The sequence below is a fragment of the Parasteatoda tepidariorum genome, chromosome 7 (assembly GCF_043381705.1).
Source record: "Parasteatoda tepidariorum isolate YZ-2023 chromosome 7, CAS_Ptep_4.0, whole genome shotgun sequence".
Classification (NCBI taxonomy): Eukaryota; Metazoa; Arthropoda; class Arachnida; order Araneae; family Theridiidae; genus Parasteatoda; species Parasteatoda tepidariorum.
Genome location: NC_092210.1, coordinates 24,283,140 through 24,309,800, shown reverse-complemented (window position 1 = coordinate 24,309,800; position 26,661 = coordinate 24,283,140). Strand labels below are relative to the sequence as shown.

Below are 26,661 nucleotides of genomic sequence, written 5' to 3'. Positions count from 1 at the left end.
TAACAGGAATCATGGTAGCTGGAGAAGCCATTACAGTGACCCTGAAGATAGTAGATTTGAACTTGTTGAAGAATCTCAAGGTAAGAGAATAGTAAACAATTGCTTAATCATTGGTTTTAAGCTCTTTTATTGGATTAGAGGATTTTGTTACATAATCTTTGAAAGTAAATCAAAGAGCATTAAAGCCTTGAAAATCACAGAAATCTAGATTCTATTCTAGAGTCTAGAATTGCAGCAAAATATCTTTTGAACTTTTTGTCCTAGAATGCGAAGCATGACAATTTTCGATTAATAACTTTTGATCGGGAAATGAGTCTTGCTAATAATGCCTAAAGTTTCTAATATGTCTTACTTAAACTCAACAATCTCAAATATATCTTATCTAAAATATATTTTTATAGAAATAATTTTATTTTTTTCGTATGCTTTAAGGTTATAATAATTGTTTCTTTCATTTTTTTTAAAAATTCGTCAGTGAAGAAAAAATCTTGGATATTTAATTTAAATTATCTCCTAGAAAAATAATTAAGCATTTAAAAGGACTTTGATCTCAAAAGCTGAGAGATTCAATTAGGAATACATATGAGCTTTCCGTAATTTGCTGATAGAGTAGCTGGGATTAAATAAGATAATAAAAAGTGGTCACTTAAGAGAAACATTTAGTATAAAGAAAGCATGGAATTTTGATTAGTTCTAGCGCAGAAAAGTTCAATACGAAAAAGTGTGTATATTTATAAAAATAAAATTATGTCTTCCGATGACTCTAATACTATTGAAATTTCAAGAATAAGAAATTTAAAAAAACGAGAATTTTTAATTATTTTCCACAGCCTTTTTTAAAGAACTCACATTTAAATTTAATCTTGTTTTTAGCAGTGGTATGTTTATGTGAGATAAAAAATTAATAAAATGTGGAAACTCGTGATTTTCTTTTAGATAAGTGAGTGGTCTATTTCAAGTGATGCATTATGCAAGAAAACGAGCATACATTATCTTCAAAGCAGCCACCTAATGTGATCACAACATATCTCATTTAAGTAACTCATTTGATGGTCAAAAAGACAATTTTTTGACAATAACACTGAAATACACGAAAGTAATAAAACTATAGAAGTAAGAAAAACACATAGTACTTTTAATTGAACTTAGTTCAAAATGTTGAGAAAATATTACCAATCTGAGAATATTTCCAATCTGAAGATTAAAACATGAACAAATAAAAGCACTTATTAGCAAATACTTAAGAGAGAGTTACATTAGTATAGAACAAGGGCGAAATGGTATTGCCATAAAAAAAACAGAGGAAAATTATTAAAAAGGTCGCCTCTTGGCAAAAGATTTCAGAAAAAAACATTTCCCTGGTTCATCTGCTTGCCATTAAACTTCCTCTAAAATATTATTCTATGTATAAATTGAAAATAAAATAATAACAGCACACACCTACCAGCCCAATCAGTAGAAGTATAGAAGTACGCGAAAAACTTCCAACTCTCATTCCATAGAATAAAAACTCAATTCTTGATTCTAAAGGTTTGAGCACAGTTCAGTGTTACCTCTTACAAACGGTAAAATCAGTTAAATAGAAAGAATACTGAACTGATTCAAAATATAACTGTGTATTCGGTGCAAGGCATATACGGAAACTTGCAGTCTAAGCGAAGAACTTTAAACCATTATTCATCCAGTTATTCACAGTGACGCTTATTTCTGCCATCTTGATTATCCTCTTGGCTATGAAGATAAAAAGCATCAGAATGCTCGGAATTAAATGAATAATTAAAGCAAGAAAAGAATAGAAAGGTTGTTCAAGATTCCGAAAATACAGTTCAATACAAAAGTGTACCATGACAAACATTGATTGGCAACAATGCAACGTGAAAGATCCACCGCTGACAAAGGGAATTCCAGAGAGAGAACTGAGGTATGTTAAAATCCTCGAACAACGTGCCAGTTCTTAAACATACCGAGGTCTACATGTTACACTAAAAAGTTGAGAGATATGTTAAACTGTTAGCAGGTGATTTAGTTGCTTTGTTTTGTATGAGTTTTGGGGATGGATTTATATAAGTAAAACTCCCAGTGCGCGAAATAATACGATCATTTGATATTGCAAGAGACAATATTGCACCATATCTGGTACTCATATTTGGTTGAAAAAATTATATATTTGTTCCACAAAACTATAACCTTTATCATTAACCATATTATTTTGGATTGTTATAACTGGTAATATTTAAAAGAGATTTTTTTAAAAATAATGCGAAAAATTAGGCTTTTTAATTTTTAAAGATGTTGGAGGCACTGCAAAATACAATTTAAATTTTACAAGTTTTCCCTACGATATTTTTATGGTAGTGACAATAAAAATATATCATACGTTTTGAATAAGATTTCTTAAGAAAATAATATAGGAAATTATGAAAAATTTACTCTTTATTTACATTTTTCTTAACACTTTGAAGATGTTGAGGCAATGGAAGATATAATTAAAAGAAAAAATTCTTCACTCTTCAACGACAGTATTCAGTTTAAAAACTTCAAACTTGTAATTATTATGCTTAGAAACATGTATTTAACCAATTTTGAAAAATGAAATTGTTGACGAATTTCATTATTGAAAACACTATTTAAAAGATAGTTTTCTACTCTTATTAAACTTTTGAACACCAAGTTTATTTTCAAACTTTAAATGCATGTTGCTGAAACTTGTTAATTTAAAAACACAAGACTTCAGTATCAAACTCAAATTTAAATAACTAAATAAAAATTTAAAATTAGAAATTAAATGTCAAAGGGTGATTAGAATAATGGTGCAAGTACGTCATATTTCCTCCAAGAATGAATTTTTTTGCGTAATGAAGAGATTATCAACTTTTCTTGCATAAGAGAAACTTTTATTGTTTGAAATACGCAGTAAAAAATTCCGGATCAAATTATAGTAAAAAGTACCAACTTTCTCGATACTTTTTAACGTAAAATCCATTATTACCGAAACATGTTACGGAGCAAAAAATCTGATATACTATAATTTTTACAGTAAAATTACAGTATCACTCTAACTAAATAAATATTACAGTAAAAATTATGGTATAGTATTTCACTGTAAAATAGATTTTACGGTTTAATATATTTTACGGCAAAAAATAAATTTTACGGTTAACTATATTTTACGGTAAAATTATTTTTACGGATGATGCGCTCTAAGAGCTGGTACTTTCTAACATAATTTGAAGCGGAACTTTTTTAGGGTAATTCATTGTTTATCAATACGATTGTCAAACCATGTGCGATTAACAGATTATGCATATTCATTTTATGCATTTTTTTTTATGAAATAGCACACACGTAGACTTATGCGTCATTTTTTCAGGAAGAGCTAAAACAATACCTTGAATTTTCTTTTGTGTTTCCATTTCCACAACCCAGTCTGGTTTCCTAGGTTTATACTCTGCGAAAAAATCATAAATAGTATGTTAGGTGTATGATTTATACATTATTCTAATATACTTATGGCATCAACAATTATTTATTTAATTTTCAGACCTGTAGCAAAATTTTAATTTTTTTAATTTATATTTTAGGTGTTATTTTAATCGCTAAATAAATCCTCGTATGTTCTGAAATATTTTAACAATGATAAAACCTAAAAGGAAAACAAAGATATAAGAGAGTTTATTCTCGTAAATATGAGTATGAAAAGTAATGCTGCTTAATAGAAATAAAAATCTCAACCTGTGACAATAATTTTAGAGACAGTGATATCGACTCCATTTCTGTTTTGTGCCTCGCAGCTGAATTCTGTCGTATCTTCTTCTGTGCACCGCGTGATCGTCAGAGAGCACATCCCTGTTGGTTCGTAATATATCTGATACAGTTGGGAGTGCTTCAGTACTTTTCCAGATTTGTACCATATGATTTTAGGTTTCGGTACGCCAGACACTTTGCATTCCAATCTGCAAGATTTCAAATTAAGTTTATGAGGTAAAATGAAGAAAAAAAAATGTTGCAGAAAATTGAACAAGAGTGAATTGAAAGCTAACTTCAACTATGAAAATTTTACAAGAATGATTCGAAAACTAACCCCCTCTTTGAAAATTGTACAAGGAAGATTCGAAAACTAACCCCTCTTTGGAAATTGTACAAGGAAGATTCGAAAACTAACCCCCTCTTTGAAAATTGTGCAAGGAAGATTCGAAAACTAACCCCCTCTTTGAAAATTGTACAAGGAAGATTCGTAAACTAACCCCCTCTTTGAAAATTGTACAAGGAAGATTCGAAAACTAACCCCCTCTTTGAAAATTGTACAAGGAAGATTCGAAAACTAATCCCCTCTTTGAAAATTGTACAAGGAAGATTCGAAAACTAACCCCCTCTTTGAAAATTTTACAAGGGTGATTTCGAATTTAACCTCCTCATAGAAAATTTTAGAAAACTGATTCGAAAATTAGCCTTAGCGTAGAAATTTTTTCAAGGTGATTCGAAATCGGACTTCCGCTGTGTCGTAGCGTATCCTCTATTGGTGGGTGGAGCGCAAATTTTTTTTTAAAAACTAATTATTATTCGGTAAGCTGCCTCGTATTCTAACACTTTGTCTCGTATTGAACTGACTCACGTTTGCTGCTTATGACGTCACAAAATGTGCGCTTCCATTGTAAATCTCATCGAATGCCGAGATATATTGAGTAAAAAGATTTCACAGGGCGAAAAATGTCTACTGCTGAAAAATTTGCGAAAATACGTTGCTGCATGATAACGCTCGACATCGAGATACTGGACTAACACAAGATCGTTTGCGACATTTAACGATTCCCCCCCTATTTAGGACTTTTTCCGTATTGTTATTTTACAGTAATTTACAAATGGCTTGAGTATTTAGTTCAAGATGAGGATACTTTAAACCACTATAAGTTGGCGGAGTTTCATGTGGGAAGGATTGGTAGCTTGTGAGAATATCATGAAGTGTGTTTGAGTGAGCATGGTGACTATATCGAAGAATAGAAGACAACTGCATTTTTCAAAAGTAAATAAAAAGTTTACAATAAAACGGACTTTAAATTTTGAATTGCGCTTGAAATATATCATAACTAAAAGGAGTTAATATAGAATTTAGTGATAAGTCACACTTTTTCCTATGGTTACATTTTTATACCGAACTCTTCTTTATTACTTTTTGTAGATAAGTATTTTATAAGTTTTTTTCCTTTTTTTACCGAAAGGCAATGTGATACAAAGAAACAGTTGATGGCCTTCATAGAAACCATAGCAGTCACCAAAACAATACATTAAAAACACTCCATTAATCGATTTGAAAATGTAGTTCATCATATAATTACTCCAAGTCTGTTAATTAAACACCCAAAGACAGACAAATGGGGAAAAAAAAGTTGACACGATAGTTTTAATTTCATGAAACTAGCATGTACTAGTAACAAAATGCTAGCCAAAATACTTTTGTAGTACTAGCATGTACTACAAAATACTAGCATGCAACTTATGAATTGACAAGAAGTTTTGGTAGTTAAAAATGTGTTGTAATACTTTAATTTTGTTTCCTTTTTTAATATTCTCCCTAAATGGGGGGGGGGAGATTGTGATAATATTGACTGTACTTCAAACTTATTCTTCATAAATATATGTTTAAACGTATAATAAATATATGTTAGGTTATTATGAAAACACGCTATTAGATTATTTTAAGTTTGGTCAGTATTATTTTAAAGCTAAATGTTTCTTCCAAAAAGCAGTTCAAACTGACAATTTTACAACGTGGAATTCAGTATGTTTAGTTTAAAGTTCTATAAAATTACTAATGGGTTTTTACCTAACCGTCTGTCCAGGTCTAGCTTCAACTTCTTTTTCTAACGGAACGATAAATTTAGGAGAAGTTCCCGCTTCTTGTTTAGGAAGTTCAAATTTTTCTTTTTTAACTGGAGTGTCAGGAGCTACTTCTTCTTCAGGCAAATCTGGTACAGTGACGAATTCTTCTGCACTCGATTCCTCTGACAAACAGGCTTCTGCTGAAGTGGTTTTATCCATGCTTAGTGTAGCAATTTCTGAATCTGGTATGTATTCGTATGCTATAATGGAAAATTTTAGTTTAGAGCATTTAAACAAAATATTAATTTCCGTAACGTAAAAAGTGTGCAAAGTTATAAAAAATCAGTTGTTCGGTATTTTTGTAAAATGTTAATTTCTATTTGTATTCCTATACATATATGTAATATTTATTGCACATTTGATATTTATAGGTGTAGTTACAATTATATTAAACTCGTACATTTTGAACTAGCAGGTAAGTCTTCACTTTTCGTATCATTTACACTATTAAATATCTTATCTAATACGGAAGCCGTTAATGTGCACATTATAGGAAAAAATGTGGAAAGCCTTGATTCCACATTTAAAAGCAACAAATCTGGTATATGCACACTGGAGCTTTAGTGGTAACAGAGGTATAAATGATAGAAGTTAATACCATTTGCAAATGCACTCACTAGCATTGTTCACAAAGATTTAATACATAGATACAGAGTGTCCTATAATATATGTTTTTAGAATCCTGGTCGAAAACACTTTAAGGATTTCAAATTAATATTTGAGTGAGTCAGAAAGGAACATGATGTCAAAATCTGTCTAATCTCTATTAGGGAAGGCAGAATGAAAACATCAAAACTAGCTTGATTGTCTACTGAAGCTTTGTACGAATTGTTTTCAAATCTTTTCTTTTTTCTCCAGAAATCAAATATGTTTTAATGTTTCACATATGATTTGCTAGCAGTTTAGCATTTTTTTTCCACTTAAATATTAAGTCAAAAAATAATATTATGTTCTTAATACAATTATTAGTTTTATATTTTTTTTAAAAAAGATAGAAAATAAGTATACGTACATTCAACAGTTAGAGTTGATCTAGTAATGGCCTCTCCAGCTTTATTAACAGCTTTGCATATGTAATCCCCCATATCTTCTGGAAAAACTTCAGAGAGAAAAAGTTCGCAATAACCATCTTTTCGGTAAGTAGTCCATACCTCGGAATTTTCTCTAACTTCTCGATTATTATGCAACCATGTTATTTTGGGCATGGGTAAGCCAGTAACCTATAAAAAAAACATATGTTTTAGCATTTGTATTACAAAAAAATATAGTTGCGTATCAATCGCACTCAAAAGCAAGTTTTGATGTTCTGTTTCAGTTTACACTCACAACAGCTTTTAATTTTGTTCATTCTTCAGAGCCACTTCGTTTTGTTCACTAATCAAAAATACATTTTATAGTGTTATTCAATAGCCTGGTTGACAGGGCGCTGGACTCACGTGCGTGAGGATGGGAGTTAGATTCCAACCAGTCGAAGATTCCCCATGAAGTAAATGGTGACTGGTGCATGTTAAATCTGTCGGGTCACGAAGCATGTTCCCAAAACAAATCAATATCTCTGAGGATACTGAATTGGAGATTGGTCGTTCAGATCAAAATTGCGATCTGTGGACGAATAAATGGATGTATGAATGGGTTCGCCCTATGAACGACTGTGGCGTATGGGTGTTGCAAAGGTCGAATTCTTGGCGATAGATAGCGTCACTGGAAATCAAGAACAATCGCACCCTTTCTGCCTTAGTGACCGACAACGACAACAGCATAGCGTTATTTTTAATACTGAACAAAACAACGGTAGAAAAAAAAGAAGGAAATCAGAGTTTCAAAATAACGAATATCAAACCGCGAATATCAAAATCGTGACAGTCAAAACCACGAACTGGATAATACCGCGAATTATTATATACATTACTATTGAGATTTTAGATGAGTTCGGTCTCTCTTTTAGTGGTCCGAGCCCGAAAAATTTTGACCCTAGTCGAGTCCGAGATAGATAGGATTACTTAAATCCCGAGTCCGAGATATACGTCAAATAAAGGCCACATATTTAAGGTCTCACCACTTGGCTTTTGACGGCTAAACAAAGAAATTAATAATTAGAATTTTTTTTATCACAATGATAATTATAAATTTTCCATTTAAAAAATGTAATAAAATATTGGTTTAAAAGTAGTAAAAACGTTTATGAAAATTTCCTCGCGAGTCTGAACCCGCCTGAGGCTGAAACCCTTTTTTCAGTAAATAAGCCCAAGCTGTCTCACCTCTAATTGGGATTCACATTAAATTTAACCTTGCTCCTTAAAATCTCCACAACAATAATGTTTGGAATAAAGGGGAAAAAAACATCAGTGTGAGGATTACTGGTCACCAAGCCATAGTTCTTGGGGGGAGGGGACAAGAAATCTCATTTTGCGATTTTGACAGACACGTAATTTTTTGTCTTAAACATTGCTTAGTTTCAAATCGCATTTATATTTATTTAAGCTTGAATAAATTATTATTAACAGTTTAGAACAGTAAACTACGGTAGCAGAGTACTGTTTTTAATACTAATAAATTAATTGAGTTTTAAATTAATTTTTTTTTGAAATCTTGTTTCTTAAAACTATTTTTTATATTGTAAACCAAATTCGTTAAATTATGCAAACCTGCAAAATATCCTTAAAATGAAACTCTGTTAAGATTTGTAGATTTCACCTAAAAACTATACATGATGGTACTTACATAACAAAATAATTTAGCTTCTTCACCATCCATCACTTTCACTGGAGTTAAGGGAGTAGTGAATTTAGGAGCTTCTGTAACCTCTTCTTCCGGAGGACCTGCAAGCAAAAAAAAAATATTTATATGTATAGCTTTTTCTGTAACCACCGCCTCTAATCTATTAATTTACTTAATCCTTATCAAAACTATGTATGCTCTGGGCTAATTGAAATAATCCTGTTATTTGCAAACAACACCTGCATTCTCAAAATGTGCAAAAAATATCAGAAACATTGTTGAAGGAAACTGAATTCGCTTAGGCTTATTGCAATGCAATAAAACTTTAATAAGGCTGTTTCCAATACGCGTATGCTAATCACGGTTTTTGTAAACTGCATTAAATAAACCAGGCTAATATAGCGATGAATGACATTTTTTCTAATTATTCTAATAGTTTGTGGGATCACTGCAATAAGCCTTAAAATTCTGGAGACATTTTCAAATAGACTGGCGCATTGCGGAAAGACAGCAGCTGTTTGCGAAGAATGGCATCACTATATTGTTGTACAGCATGTACATGTTAAGAGTAGTACATTGATATTAAAGCGTGTAAAAAAAACATATTATAAAAATAAGAGGGGCGAATCTCTGTTTACCTTTCTCTAGTCAGGGAGCCTGACCTGATGTCAGAAATGTTCTGAATCGAATCCATCTTTGGGTATGGATTTAATTTCTCACTATGTGATATGTCTTTCTTATTTGGTTGGGGTGACGTTTATCCGCCTATGTGGTGCTTACGAAAAAGAGAGCAACAATAGCACCCTTTAAGTTCCATGATGGCATATAGTTGCCAAATGTAGTGGGCATTTGAAAAATAAATATAAATAAAATTTTTATTAAGTTTTATATTAATATGATAAATATTTCGTTTAAGAACCGGAAGAATTGAAGTTTATTGGGCATTTAAGGAGAGAAGTGAGAGCTTCGTATAAGAAATTTTTAGTCTTTTCATGGATATAAATTTTCACTGATAAATTTTCCATCGATGTAAAAGAAATTATATAAACAGTTTATAACATAAAATGAATCTTACTTTCAATGGTCACAGTAGCAGTAGTTGTGGCTGTTCCGGCTTCATTTTGAGCTTTGCAAGTATAAGCCCCACTGTCATCAGCGAAAGCCTCACAGATCAATAAAACAGACTTATTTCCCTCGCTCGTAACTTGGAAGTCTCTGGAAGATTTAATGGGTTTCTTTTTAAATTGCCAAGTGAATGTTGCATCTGGAGAGGCCATAACTTCCACTTCCATTTTGACCGGTTCTCCCTCCGGTACCAGTTGTGAGATCAAAGGCTTAACAAATATCGGTGGTACTGGTTCAGGTTTCGGTGACTCTATTTCACCTGGATTAGAAGAAACAATATCGATATAATAAATATTGTTAATTAATATTATCATCAAATAGTATTATTACGTTAGATTATGCGTTTTGGAGACCATATTTCACATGGATTGTGAGGAAAAATCAGTTAATCGATAACAAATATCGTTATGTCATCAAACAATATTATTACGTAAGATTATTATTGTTAAGAAGAAGTTTTTATTAAAAGCAATTATTTTAGGATATTCTTAAAGAGTATTGTATTAAAATTGCTTTTTATTATTAGTGGGTTGTTCGTTTTTAATATCGTTTGTAACATAGTTTTTTTTTTCCAACAGAGAACTTAATTGTATTCTCTCACTGCTAACTTCACACTTAACACTAGAAAGACGGAAAATTAGTATATACCTATATTGCCCAAAAGCAGTCAAAATGACTAGATTGCGAATGCGTAAATAAATTTGTTTAAATTAATTTTTAACATTTTTAATATTATTTACAGTTATGTAACAAGTTATTAGTAAATGTTAAGAATAAAAAAAATTATATGTTGTACAAAAAGTTACGAAATTCTAAGAAATTGTGTCATTATATACATCATTGTTTCTCTAATTGAAATTAAAAGTAATCAGAATGACTTCCTTAGGCAATCTAGTGTTAAGACGCATAATCATTACATACTTTGACAGCTGGCATAGCAAGGCTTAATTGTGAAAATATTCGATTGATTCTGAGCAGTTATTTTGTGGTTGGTGCCCTTTCAAATACAATAAGTGATAAGCATCTTATTCGACATATTTTATTTCGAAAATTCGGCATATTTTATTTTGAATTTATTAATGAAAAGGTAAAAATTCTGCTCAGGCAAGAAAAAAGTATCCGATGTGTATGGAGAAGGTGTATTGGCAGTAAGCCGGTGCCAAAACTGGTTTAAAAAATTTAGATCTGGCAACTTTGACATGGAAGATGACAAGGTCAAATTTTGACGTGGTGAACCGGGTTCGAATCCCAGCGATGGTTGATCGATATGAATCCCGGCTTGCACTGACCACAGTGCTAACGTAAAATTTCATCAGTGGTAGACGAATCATGGGTTAGAGTTCCCTTACAGTCAAGCTAACTGTAGAAGGTTTTCTTCTCCATTTGGCGAAAATGTGGGTAAGTTCCATCAAAAGTCCTCCACGAAGGCAAATTTCTCCCAATTTTGGATCTAGGAGTTCCCTTGATTCTCTTCTAGATTGGATTCAAAATTATAAGGATGCGCCGTTGAACATTAGTAGTCGAAACTCCCCTCCCTCCCCCCCCAAAAAAAATGGACCTCTTGTTTAACGATGATTATTAAATAAAATGAAATACCGATATCTAATTTCCTCATGTTCTTATGAAAAGAAATTTACGCCATCGCGTTAACGTATCAACGCGTCGCTGACCAAACCTCAAGAAAACGATCCAATTTTAAGGCATTTTTATTAAAGGCTATTATTGTAAGATATTGTAGAAAAGTATTATTGACAGAAATAATTTTTAACCTTAGAATATTTATATTGCTGAAAAATAATTTTTAATTAATTGGGTATATTATTAAAGATTAATATTGTTAAAAATAATTTTTATTTTTAAAATAAGGATATTGTTGAAAAGTTTTATTGATGGAAAAATTTTTTAACCTTAGAATATTTATATTGCTGAAGAATATTTTTTAATTAATTGGGTATACAGTTAAAGATCATTATTGTTAGAAATAATTTTTATTGTTGAAAAGTATTATTGATGGAAATAATTCTTTAACCTTAGAATATTTATATTGCTGAAGAATATTTCTTAATTAATTGGGTACATTGTTAAAGATCAATATTGTTAAAAATAATTTTTATTTTTAAAATAAGAATTTTGTTGAAAAGTATATTTCAATTACAAGTTATTTTCTAAGATATTCTGAAAAAGTATTTTTGTTAGAAAATTAATTTAATTAATAAATTAATTAGTTTTCAGTTTTAGAAGAGCAATATTGTTGAAAAGTATTTTCCATTAAAGGCTTTTAATTGTTATAAAGACGTTGTTGTCAGATAATGTTTTTTTATAGTTAATATAAGGAAAGTATTGAAGCAAATAAGTAAGAGTATTATTGTCAGAAATAATTTTTATTTTTCGAAGAGGAATATTGAAAAGTATTTTTTACGAAGAGCCAAATTTTTTACAAAAAAAATATCGAGCAAATTTTATAAGGTTGGGTACTTGACATTTTTGATTTTGTTGAAACTTTCAGAATGTGCTTTCTATACAAACTTAACAAACACTTTTGTTGTTTTTGAATTTTTGCGAAAAATTTTGTTCTTAAGGCTTTGGGGGCAGGGGTCAAACTGAAGATCCTCTGGAACTTCGGGAAAAACATGCCTATTTACATCGGATAATAATTTTTGTGAAAGGAGTGAACCACGACAATCTTTGAAATTAGGCTATTTACTTAGATTTTGGTCTTCAAATCAAATCTACTTGTGCCAACAGCGAACCACTAAATTCACAAGCCGTTTACTTAATAGGGTTCTAATCTTTGATGTCCGTACCCGTGTAAATGAATACAGAAATACTTATGGGAAAGCTGTAATGTGTCTTAAAAATGTGATTTAGAATATTTAAGGCATGAATATAAATTTATACGAATATCTAAAATTAAATCCTCCCTGGGTAAGTTTTAGTCTTTATCTAAAATTTACTAAGAGGAGGCAAAGGGGACGAAACTTACTAGTTGCTATCTAGGAAAGTGATATAATGTTCACGATGTAGATTTTTAAGCTGAATTGAAGGCAATTACCCCAAGTCTATGTATCTAATAGTTAAGGAGTTATTTATATCCAGGCAAGTGAAATATGGATTCGAATGTATTTTATATGCAATCGACAGGAATAGAACACTTCAATTCACTAACAGTTATAAAAGTTAAAGTAGATTACGTAACAGAAAAAAAGTACATAACTGTATTTTTTATGCATAAATCTTTTATAACTCTTAAAATGTTAGTGAAATTAAGTGTTTCTATAGATTTTAAAGGCTCTTAAACACTTTTGATGTAGAATATTGTTAGACAGCATTGTTGTTAGAACTAAATTTTATAATTATCGAAAATTATTGTTAAGGAGCATTTTTATTATAAGCTTTAGATATAGATCACTGTTTAAGGCTGAAACAAATTTTTATTTTGAAAAGAATATTTCTGTTGTTGAAGAGTGTTTTAATCAAAGGTTTTTACTACAGAAAATTGTCAAAGATGTTACTGTTAAAAGAAGTTTTTATTTTGAAAAGAGTAGTGTTGTAGATGACAAATTTTTAAGTAATGGGCTTTGTTAAATAAGTTTTTTATTATTGGAAGAAGATTGTTGCTTTGTATTCTTTGTTAAAGTATATTGTTATAGGGAAGCACTGATATAATGAGCAAGTCTGCAAACTTACTTATAACATTCAATGTAGCTGTGGTGGAGGCTTGGCCAGCTTTGTTGGTTGCCTTGACGCCATAAATGCCAGCATCATCAGGAAATACTTCCGCTATCAACAGAGATGATTTTCCGCCTTCGGTCGTTATTTTGAAGTCTCGAGATGGCTTTAGTTCTTGATTATTGTGATACCTACCACATGATTATTATTGATTACTTTTACATGCTTGTTATTAGTTTTATAATCACATGTTTATTATTAATTATATAAGAATTCAGAGTGTGTGATAAATTAAATATAAAGATTAAAATAATGCAGCAACGCCTTTGACTTACTTTTTTTCAGGGTTTGTTGATTTAAATCTGCTTGATTTTAATCACGATTTAAATCATGATTTAAATCAAATGATTTTTTTTAAAAAAATCATTGATTTAAATCAACTAATTTTTTTATGTATATATTGATTTAAAAAGTTAAAAAACAGTGTTTTAAATTATTGATACTTTTATTATTTCTTTTCTTAGTTTTAAAATTTATTTTAAAAAAATTGTTGCATTAATTAATTTTAGTTAACGAAATTACTTTCTTTCTTGGTATGTGCTGAATTCTAACACAATCGAAATTACATCTTTAAAACTCTTGACTCTTGAGATTGAAAGTACAGATTAAAGTAAACATTTAAGTATTTTTTTCTCATAATATGTTTACAGTATCTTTGACATTATCAGATTTTCTATAAAGAAATTTTGTGAAAAAAAATTTCAATCAGTACATAGATTTTTTTAAATTTTTTTTAGCTTAACTTATCTGTTTTGATATAGGATTAAAAACGAATATATTTTAATATAAAAATAGATAGATTAAATATTTATTTATTTTTTGATGATTGACTACATTTATAAACACAATCTGCTACATTTATTTAGTCATTTTAAAAATCAAGAGAGAGAAAAAAAAAGAAATCACAATTTTAAATTAAAATTATGATTTGATAATTGAAACTTTGTTTTATAGTTAAAGTATTCCTTAAATTCACTATTTCATCTAGTCTTTAAATTTCAATCATGCATTTGTTTCAAAATAGTTGCTATGCATTCAAAGCTATGAACTATAATGAAAAATTGTTTTAGGTAGTTAGAACTTCTAAAATATTCTTATAATATAATTTTAATATTAATTTAATTTTAATTAAACATTTATAAAGTTTTTTGTCATAAATCAAAGCTCTTACAGTGTATTTGAATAAAAATAAAAAAAATCTGATTTAAATCAAAAAAATCTGACTTTTTTGATTTTTTCTAAAAAAATCAAAAAAATCACGAACCCTGCTTTTTTTTAATAATTTGTTTCAAAAAATACATGTTCATTTGCAAAAACATTTGTTCTAAATTGAATGGAACAGTTATTGGAATTCATATTTAAACATATAAAAACGGTGATAGCATAATGATTAGCTAATGTTTAAATAGAGAAAAATGAAACAAGTGAAAATATCTGTGAATTATTTAGATGCATTCGTACCTTACGTTTCTATTGAGACTAGAAGAATTTCCAAGGAAAGTTAAATCGCATTCGATTTCATTAAGCATGAATGCAAAATACCATTTTAAATTGACCGAGACATACTTGGTAAAAAATTCCGTTATCTCTTGAGCAAAATATCCAATAAAAATGCCACAAATTTAAAGCATTATATTCATTAAAGAAAATGATTTTTTGCTTGTTAATGATAAACAGAGCTGTTTACTAAACGTCGCTGGAGGTTCATTAAAGAAAAAAATAAAAGTTTTTGCAATTAGAAAAAAATAATAATTGCAGATTGAAAATTTTTGCCGTTGATCATGTTCAGTAAGAGAAAATATGCAATTTATATTTTCAAACAGGAAATATTTCTTGGCTTCTTATTTGGTCACTGGTAATGATATATATTTGCCCATAGAAACAAAGCAAATAACTTTTTAAAGGGTTTTTCACGCTGATTTTTTAATTTTTTAAAGTGTTTTTCACCCTGATTTGAAACTTAATTTAAATGAAAAGAAAATGAAGAATCAATTTTTTCTTAAGCATTGCCTGCTGTAACTTTGTGCATTTCAAGTTGTATAATAAATTTTTCAAACTACATGAGACAATATATTTGAGTTAAAATGTTCCTAAACAAATGTTAGTATAGTTTCAAAATTTAAATCTTTTGAGAAAAGTTTGAAAAGCATAATTGGATAAAATTTATAATGATTAAGATAAATATGTCTGAAAAGCATGTTCGAACTCAGTGTTTTAAGTTATTCAGTGTTTTTTAAAGATAATATTAAGGTTTTAAAATAACAGTTAATTACAGTCAAACTTATCTCTCAGAAGAGATATTATCATAACAGACACATCTCTTAAAACATTGTTTTATTTTGATAGAAAAAGTTCAAAGAAAAGCATACCATTGCAAAGTTGGCGTTGGCGTACCACTTGCTTCCACGATCATTTCCAGGGGTTCTCCTTCAGGTGCATCGACAGGTAAAAGTGGTCTTACGAATTTCGGTGGTTCATACAAATCTGATTTTTCAATCATAACTATGTCTTCTACAAAAATGAGATAATGTTGTCATTATTCTTTAAAAAGCTAAAAATATTATACGATAGATAAATAAGTTAATCTTTTTTTAAGAATTTGTAAAGTAAATGATGCAGAATATAAATTATTAGCAAAAATTATTATGAAATCTTATTAAAAAGATTAACTGTTATTATTTAAATGTTTTACATTAATCTTCATGATTGTATTATTGGTGTGTACAAGAAAACTTTCATATGAGTTGTTAATGAATTATGATGAAACTACTGAATTAATAATTATTCATTATGAAAGAATTATTAATTAATTATCATTATTATAATTTATTAACCTCACCCTGAGTGCGGATACTTTTTAGCGCAATTCAATCCGGAATTTTTACTGTGAATATATAATCTTATAAACGCAATTTTTCCGAAAGAGTCATTTTTACATCATATTTTTCCCTATTGTTGTTTCCAGATAGTTTACAAGATAACGGCACTTCCATCAGATTGCAGCAAAATATATTGAAACAGTTAATTATCTGCATGGAAATCTTGAATTTTTCTCCAAAAACATTTTTAAGAAATTCTCCTTTGAACAATTTAGATTATATTATATTAACCAAAGCCTTTCATATCTCAGTGAATACAACTTACCTGTAACTGTGAGTACAGCCGATGTGGCATCTTTTCCGTGTTTGTTTAGGGCAATACATGTGAAAGTGCCCTGATCATCTGGAAATACTTCTGGAATTGTAAGAGTGGCTTCGCCAGTTTGTAAATCATATGTAGGACTAAAATCCCTCGTTGGACGTATTTCTTTTCCTTCTCTGTACCATTTAATTTCAGGTACAGGAGAACCCATGACCACGCATCTCAAAACTAACTTTGTTCCTTCAACTGCAGATATTGGTTGCAGTGGCTCTGTAAATTTTGGTGGTTTACCGCTACCTACAAAAAACAGGATTATTTTTACTTTAAATTATCTACTGAGCTGAATATGGTAGTCGATATTGAAAAAAATTAAATTTAAACTAGAAAAGTTGACCATATTAAACTTTAAATAAATATTTTTTTACACTAAATAAATTATATATTTTTCCTTTCGCTCACCTTTCCCACACAGTAAAATAATAATAATCCTATAATGTAATTAAACTTCACGTATGTTTAATGAAACTGCAACACTTTAAAATGAAACACACGAGTTTATTTAAAACTCTTAAGAAAGGATGCACTGTAAAATATTCCAAATCAATTACGGTAACTGGTGCTTTGGGTGCATCATTCGTAAAATCCACTTTACCTTAAAATATATCGGAACTTTTGCAGTGATATTTATTTAATTAGAGTAATTCCGTGATTTTATAGTAATTATTACTGTAAAATTACGGTAAATCAGATTTTTTGTCCATAACATGTTTCAATAAAAATAGATTTTACGGTAAAACCGGAACAAGGAGCGCTGGTACTTTTCACTGTAATTTGATCCCATTTTTTTACAGTAGGTGCATTATTACGAGTTTTACATAAACCCATTTCGTGTTTCAGTTTCATTATACCTACGCTACTTTTAATTTAATTAAGGTTTACGAAGGTGGGCGAAAATTGATACCAAAAAAATAAATCACAATAATAATAAAAATTGAAAAAAGAAAAAGGAAACTAGCAAAACAGAATGAAAAATTCCAGTAAAAAATGTAAAATCTGTAATTTTGGCGGTACGGCAAAATAGTAAGTACGTCATCCAATAGTAAGTACCAATAGTAAGTACGTTACAAAATAGTACGTTATCCCTTCACTCTGTTCATTATTCATCATATATCATTAAATATAGTTTTATTCTAAACATTTGCAACTAAAAGAGTAGATTATCTTATTTTAAGCTTTTATTTTTAAATAATTAATATTTTAAAGAGCGCCTACGCAAATATTAAAATCAAAACGATTCTTAACCTTTGAGGTTAAAGAAAATATATCTCAAGAACGTTTCTAAAATAAAATAAAGTAATCGAAAAAAAACACATTTTTATATGGCTCTGCAGTAAAAAGTAATAAATATACTAATACGTGCAGTTAAAGTTAAAATTTATCTTATAATGCTTCAGAAGAACATTTTATAAGATTTTTAAAGAAAGCAGATTTAAAATCGGTGGTTTATTTGATGTTATAATTGTTATTCCAAAAGAGTAGATTTTTCATCTGTTTTCCTTAAAATGTTAATTAAAATTCTTGCAACTCATTTTAAGATAAACATTTATATAAATAGACATAATGTCTAGAAATTTAACAGAGACTAATACCAATTCACTTTTATAAGTTCCAATATCGAAATTCTTTCTTTTGCATGCAGAACCATAGTAATGTTTCTTTTTTTAAATCTTATAATAATTTCATTACTTACTAATTCATTTCAGAATTTAGGACTTTTAAAAAAATTGCGCTTTATATTTTTCCCAATATTTTCACCCCTATGTACATTTGGTACTGACAGTAAATTTCAATTTGAGGTCAAATGTATTTGAATTGCGTTTACAAATCTGCTTATCTACATAATAATTGATAGTAATTATTTCAATCGTCATTAAAATCTTTCATAGAAAAAACGCTATGACAAAATTGACCGTGCTTGCTACAGATTAATATAAATTAATGCCTAAGTCTTCGTTTCGATATAGAGGATTTTTAAAAATACTAACTAACGGTAAATGGAAAGCTTAAAAAACATTTTGTTTTTAAAAAAACACAGTAAACTAAACACATATTTATGAAAGAGATAATCATAACAACTAAAAGGAAAAAAGAAAAAAAAAACGACTTAACTGTTTTTGAATAAAGCTAAAGTACACTTTGTATTTATTCAATTTAAATTTTTTTTTTTTTGTGTAATTACAATTGTCTTAAGCAACTTTTTTGTTGCAGCTTTTTTTCCACATATTGTTTTTTTCTTGTTCTTTACGTTTTAAATAAGCAAGTTATTGAAATATTAATTATATTGCTCTTAAACTCTAAGTTAATTAATTATAATGCTCTTAACGCAATAAGAAATCAGAAACAAGACATTAAAATATAACTTAACTTCTTGAAAAAGCGCATAAAAAAGAAAGTTTTTTTTTTTAAGTAAAAAAAAGTTTGCTGTTTCAAACAGCGACGTCAATTTTCGACCTCGTAAAACTGCTTACTCCTCTGAAGTAGATTATTCACAGAGAAGCTAATATATAAATGTTCTTCATTCCAAAAAGAGTAGAACTCGATTATGTGGAACTTATCGCACTTCGCCATTCCTTCTTTTGCGATTAATTCAGTGCAAAAGTATTTTAAGTGCTTACGTTTGAATGTATAAGCTTCAAGAATAAACTTCATTTTTTTTCAACTCCGATAAATCAAATCGGAACGTCAACTTTCAACCTTGTAAAACTCTATTCTCCTTCAAAACTGATTATCCACGGCGAAGCTAATTTACATACTTTCTACGCTTCTAGAATAGAGTATGAGGAATAGAGTTACCGCCGTTTTTCTAAGTTGCTATTCGAATGGAATGTATTTTGTTTGCTTACGTCCGACATTAAAATTTACAAAAGATTCTCGATGCATCGTTGAGTTATCATCACTTTTTTTTCATGGTTGGAAAAAAAATCTATTAATTTTGATATATAGAGTTGAGTAGACATAGAACAGATTTTGATGTATGAAGTAGGAATCAAAGCTGTTGAGTCAGCTATTGAAATGTTAGACTCCACTCCGGATTCCCAAATCCTTAACTGCGATTCCGGTTTATACTCAATTAAAATTTCCAGCGAATCTCATTATTATTAAGAAAAATATTAATTTAAAATTATAAATTTAAATTTATAAATTTCTTTTTTTTATGTGCGATTCAAGTAAAGGGTGCTTAATTCAAAATTNATAAATTTAAAATTATAAATTTAAAATTATAAATTTAAAATTATAAATTTAAAATTATAAATTTAAAATTATAAATTTAAATTTATAAATTTTTTTATTTTTTATGTGCGATTCAAGTAAAGGGTGCTTAATTCAAAATTGCATTTTAAATTATACCGGTATGAGAAATAAAATTTTAAAGATATATTTGTACAAAATGCTAGGGAATATTCATGAATTAGAAAACTATTGCAAATTTATATCAATTCATTCGCCTACATTTTGATTACTGTAACAGCTTAGATAACTTATTAAAAATTCATTTATTAATATCAATATTTCAATGGGTGTAATAATTTCTTTTTAAGTAGTTCAGTCAAACAAAGCTCATAAATGTAATTAATTAAGTTTGTAATAAGTAATAATTTAAATATTTGTCATAATATTCTTTTAAGTAATATTTTTCTTTACATAATTATAAATGTTGTTCGAAATAATTTTTAATACAGCAGAAACATTTTTTTGCCTTTTGGCCTGCAGCAACAAACATTTACACTAATTAAATTAGTTTTCACTGAGACACATATTTAAAATTCGTTTAAAAAAGATTTTTTTCGTTTAAATTCTTTTTTTTTTTAGATGTATTATTATTAAAGAAATTTAAAACAATATTAACAAAATTGGTGAAGATTTTCTGAATAAGCGAATTTTTTACATTCTAAATTTTATGCAGTCATCTTTGATAGGTTTTCAAAAGATTGTTTTAAAGTTGGAAAAAAATTATCATTGTGAAAAAAGCTTTCAAAATTATAACATTACTTGCTGTTCAATAAAAGAAAAAAAAATTGTATACTAAACGTATTTCTCATTCTAACTAAGACAAAAATTAAGTATTTTTCGCTATGCAAAAAAGACTAAAAATTTAGTTACACCATTTGAAAATAATTAAAAAGCTTTAAAATTGTTTCCCTCGTTGTAAGATTCCCTCGGAAAAAGTTTTATTGAAGTACAGAACACTAAAATACACCTTATTTTTCGTTAGTTATAAGTAACATCTCAGCAAATGAAACTTAAAGCGTATCCTATTTGATTTGAAATTTTTATAAGAAATAAAACATTCAAAATTATGCGTGGATAATTTAACTGTTATTTGCTTGGCTATTTGATGAATGTAAAAATTGAAAATTATTTTTGCGACGATAATATGAAATTTAACGTTAAAAGTAGAATAATTTAACTGGCAAATGCAAAAAAAAATAATAACGTTCATTAAAAGCAATCAAGTCAATGTTTATCTTGATTCAGGAAAATATAAGCAAATTTCTGTATCATGGTAATGATACAGAAATTGATTGTTAACCATAAGAGTAAATTTTGCATTCCCAAATTATGTCTATATTTCAAAGTTAAATGATGGATTAAAATAAATTTTCAAAATTTCTGAGAGGTAAGGTCAATATAAAAATTCTTTTTTAAGAGAAATTAACGCATTTAAATTTTTGTATGCATTTTAAAATCTGAAATAAGAATTAAAAATGTTGCATTATATATTTTATTTTATGATTTATGTCAAATAGATATAAATTATTAAACAGATAATGAAAGCTAAATAGTACAATTTAATTAAAAGTATAAAGATTTTAACGATATTTAGTATTACAAAGTAAAATTTGAATTTCTTATTTGGAAAATTTTTCTAATTAGTTACGGTTAGTAAAAGTAATCAATAAAATATCATTCTTTATTATATTATGATTATAAATATATAGAAGTTTATTTTTTCATAATTAATATTCAAAAAAAATATCAAAGTATGCGCTGGCATATAGTATAACTTTATACTATAACTTAAAATATTATTTCATAACTTTTTATTAAGAAATTAATGTGGTTTTTTAACCAAATTTAAAAAAAAGTATTTTGTTTAACATCATAATAAAGTAAATTAATACAAAAATTTGATTTTAATTTTTAAAAATACGGATATTTTTTCAGATTAAATAAAATGATTTATAAAGAATAATTATACTCATGATTAAATCTTCATATTTAAATCCCATGATTACATCTTAAAACTCTATGCCATTCTTAATAAAAAGTGTTTAGATGGCGTGGTATTGTATGGTTGAGTTTTTTTTGTTGTTGACCTAAATAGAAATACATAACGAGAATAAGTTATTATTTGTTCTCTGTTAATAATGAAAGAGCAATTTATTCATGTGCATCTATGCATGTTTATGCGAATGCTTTCATCGCATTTACAAAAGGAGTATTCATGTAACTTAAAACCTTTTCAGAATTTCCCTCACTTTATAAGAACAGAAGCTGCATTCGAACAAGCAACAACCTTGAGAACAGTAGGAGGAAATAACTAATGATGTAAACTTGAATAACTTCAACTATTACTAATGAAGAGTGACGCAAAAATGACACAAAAACGAAAATCTTTCTGCAGGAATCACCCGGCATCCAGGGGATTTGAGTCAGAGCAGTGGGATATAGATAGCGAATCAGCCCTGCCTCTAATTTTAACTTCCCTCACACCGCTTTCAAGCAGAGCGCCTAAATGACGTCATGGGACAGACGTTTTTTATTTTTGGAACTTGTCCTGAAAAGGGCATGAAAAAGCTTCTTTTCTGCCGAGGAAGGATCGAGCACAGTCGCGTTGAACCATTTCGAGATATGGGATTTTTCTGTTCAGGAGTAGGTAGTCCAATCGTTGAATCCCATCGAAGATAGCGCAGCGCGCCACGTTTAAAACTGTTACTCAAAAGATGTTGTTTTGTTAGTGATTTCACGCTGAGCAGTTACCGCTGAATTTCATCGTAGATATCCCAGCAGTTTGTTTCGGGAGGATTGCAGAGATTGGTGAAGATTTTAAGCAACTGGATTCAGAGTTCGTGTTGGAATCAGAATTGGATTCAAAACAAATGCTATTCGGATGTGGTTTAGGAAAACTACTATACTATTAGTGACACGTAGAATTGGATTTTTGTGCAACAGGATTATGACAAGGAACTGCACGATGTTAACGGCAATTATAGTTAACTACTGCTTGAACACTCTAACAAATTGTTTATAAATTATGTGGTGATTTACAACGCTCATCAACAGATGGTATCCACAAAAATGTGACTTATATTTTTCAAAGCTATTGTATACAGTCTGCCTTTCACAATTTTATTCAAAAGATGGAATCATACGCTTTGCTACCGAAAAAAACATTTTTTCCCCTCATATTTTGTAAGAAGATGAAACTGATTATTTACTGTTATTTTACACTTAAACTGCTTTGATCAGGACAATTAAGTTTGAAATAATGGAATGTCTTTGAATGGAGTAGATTTATGGCTGACAATGAGATAAGTTAACTGGGACATTACATACCTTGGACTGTGACTCTGGCAGATGTAACCGCCTCTCCTAAGGGATTGACCGCTGTGCAAGTGTAGGTGTTTGGCCCAATCAAGCCAACATTGGATATCTCGAGTGTGCTGGTCTGGTCCTTAGTGATAATTTTGTACAGGCGAGAGGAATGGAGCGGAGCACCTTCTTTGTACCAGGTAAGTTTTGGAGTTGGTTGACCTGTTACTTTGCATTCCAAAACTGTCTTTTGATTTTCTTGAACAGTTTGGGATTTAGGTTGCTTCACAAACTTAGGAGGAGTTTGTTTTTCTTCCGGTTGTTTCGGTTGTTGCTGTTGTTTTTTTGGTGCTTTATCTTTAGATGGAACTTCTTCTTTAATCGGAGATTTTCCTGGAATTAAACATAATTTATTTCATTTGTTGAAAATATTTAAATTATATTTATTAATTTGACGTTTTTAACTTTAATTTTCTGACGAAAAAGTTCATTACGAAGAGAAATACCAATGAAGTTTTATGTTTTAATTTTATTGCATATTTTGCTTTAAAATATTTATTACCTGAATTATTAGCCTAGTATGTTTTATATTAAATAACTATAATAAAATTATAGAAAATTGCAAGAATAATACGTTTTTAAATTTTTGCAGCATGTTAAGATTGATTTTTCTAAAACTTGTTTATTTCTTAATTAAACAAATATAGAAGAGTATAACACATTACAAAGTAATGATATTCCGAATTGGGTAATAGAACAAATGCCTTAATTATATTTTTCCTAACCAGCAGAAAACTCGTTCATTTAGTTTAAAAAAGTAGTTTTATGAGTTTGATATTTTGAAAAAGTACGAAAAATATTTATAAGAACTTTAAATATTAATAAGAGGCTAAAAACATTATTTCAGGCTTTACTTCATACACAACTTGCTTGTATTAATTAAGCAAATTAATTTAAAAATTTGTTTTGTTTTATTGAATTATTATTTGCATTCATTGGGATCAATATCATAATATAAATGAAAAAATTATTGCGCATTTAATGGCATAAATTGATGTCTTAAATAAGTTAACCATTAATTTTTATACACTATACCTCAAAAAGAAAAACAATATATATATATCAATTTATTCATGTGCATCTATGCNTATATATATATATATATATATATATATATATATATATATATATATATATATATATATATATATATATATATATATATATATATATATATATATATATATATATATATATATATATATATATATATATATATATATATGTATATATATATATATATATATATATATATATATATATATATATATATATATAACTTTTTTTTACATTTTGTATTTTTACAAAAATTAGTAATTGTAAACATTGTAGCACCTAACTAATAAGTTTTAAAAAAAACGAATTCCCCTTGAATGTTAGAAAATTGACCAAATGTTTTGACATAATTATAGTAAAATTCAAGTAATGCATAGTTTGGACAATAAAAATGGAAATAAATAAATTTTCAACAAAATATGCTAATTTCTTTATTGTAACATACTCGATTTTATTTAATAGCATTAGTATTTTAAAGCATAATTTTATTTTAATATCATCAATATTTTTAAGCATAATTTTATTTTAATGTCTTTATTACTTTTAGGTATAATTTTATTTTAATACAATATAATTTATGTCAATATTTTAACTTAATTTATGTAAATTATCTAACTTTTCACATTTTAGTTATTTTAAAATACACATAAGTTTGAATGTTCAATAATAATTTTAAAAAACCAATAACAATTCTTTTCACTTTTTTATTGTAAGAGAAATATTACCTCTCTATTTCTTTCATTAGCAGAAATATTTAACAGTTTATAAAATTTTGAATAACTGGCAAAACGTTCTATGAAATATGTACTTTAATATGGCATTTAATAAAAATAAAACTTCCATGTACAAGAAAATTGTTTAATATAAAATATTCAGTATTACTAAGACAGAATTTTATTTTTTTTATTATTGTTTATGTAAAATATTTAGTTGAAGCAATATTTTTCATAAATTAGAAAGAACGATAACAAGTCAGTGGAAATCGATATAAATCTTCAAAAATATATTCTTAATATTTAATAATAATTTTTTTTGAAATATATAAAATTTAAATTAAGTATCAAGTAAACACATAGTAATCGGCAAAAAAGTATGTTCAATTTCTTTTGAAAAATAATAATGGTAAGCTAAAATTTTAGTTATAGCATCTTATCAAATCTAGAATTACACATTTAAGAACTAAGACTAACTAAAACAGAAAGATAAACATAAGATAATGAATCACTGGAATCTTAAAAAAAAGTAGAAATTGGGGTCGACATTTTTAACAGTTTCAACGGTTTTAACTCAAAAGAATGAAAGTAGAGCAGATCTAATCTTTCAAACACACGTGAAATCAGACACTCAAAATAGCTTTGTTAGCACTGGCACTCTATCAAAACCTGAACAGTAAGTCTATTGTTTAATCAAGACGGAGAGTGATATAATCTTTTTTATTTTGTCAACATGCCATGATACGGTCTGCAATTTTAACTAATTTATCAAGATAAGAATGAGAAATTCGGTTAAGTTTAAATTTGATTGTCCCTAATCCACGGTAATTTTAGAGAATGATTTGATTCGAGTGCTCCGTGATCAGGAACTTTTCTTACCGACCGAATTTAATTGCTCATTATTGCCGTAAAATTTATATTAATGATCTATATTTATAACAAAATGTTATATTAATATAACTATTTAGATTAATAATTGAATTATTAACTTGTGTGATACACATGTGGGAAATGAGAAATAATTTTTAAAATAATGCATCATCGTATTTATGTCTGATAATGAAGGATCATGACAGACTGCACAATTGAATATAAGTGTACTGCATTTGAAGTTATTATACTAAAAATGTATTGTATTTTACTTATTCACGAAACTAAGTGTCAGGTATTATACAATCCTGCAAACTCATAAAAATACTGTTTAAAATGCTTCTTTAAAATTTAACTATTTTTTACAGTATAATTTAACTAATTTTTGCAGCATAGTTAATACTATTCAATATTTTAGTATAAATAATATGAGCAGATTTTATTACTTTAACAAAGGATATTTAGGCAAGTAAATTCATGTAAAAATCATCAGTTATGAATTAAAACATAATTTATGCTAAAAAAAGCTGTACAATAATGCATTTCTTCAGACAAAATTCTAACTGTCAAATTAATTGTAATCATTAAATTTAAAATATTTTAATTCTTGATTATTTAGATGTTTTAGTTTAAATCACGTAGAAATTTTTTTAATTTAACTAAATATATTCAAATACAGAAACTTATAAAAAAGAATATATCTTTTTCAAAAATAGGATTTTTACTATAAAAACTAAATAGTAAAATATTAAATTCTTCCGAATAAGATTCGATAAAT

General features: G+C 28.1%; 1 protein-coding gene across 1 annotated transcript in view; it reads right to left on the bottom strand.

The window, feature by feature from the left end:
* LOC107439667 (titin) overlaps window positions 1–26,661 on the bottom strand; it is a gene marked incomplete in the record, with an annotated part of 381,506 nt that overhangs the window by 98,524 nt on the left and 256,321 nt on the right. The window contains 10 exon segments of the mRNA XM_071183739.1: window positions 3,389–3,448; window positions 3,733–3,953; window positions 5,822–6,077; window positions 6,890–7,097; window positions 8,599–8,696; window positions 9,671–9,979; window positions 13,408–13,580; window positions 15,819–15,960; window positions 16,594–16,887; window positions 23,209–23,584. Of these exon segments, the coding sequence (XP_071039840.1) occupies window positions 3,389–3,448; window positions 3,733–3,953; window positions 5,822–6,077; window positions 6,890–7,097; window positions 8,599–8,696; window positions 9,671–9,979; window positions 13,408–13,580; window positions 15,819–15,960; window positions 16,594–16,887; window positions 23,209–23,584 (2,137 nt within the window).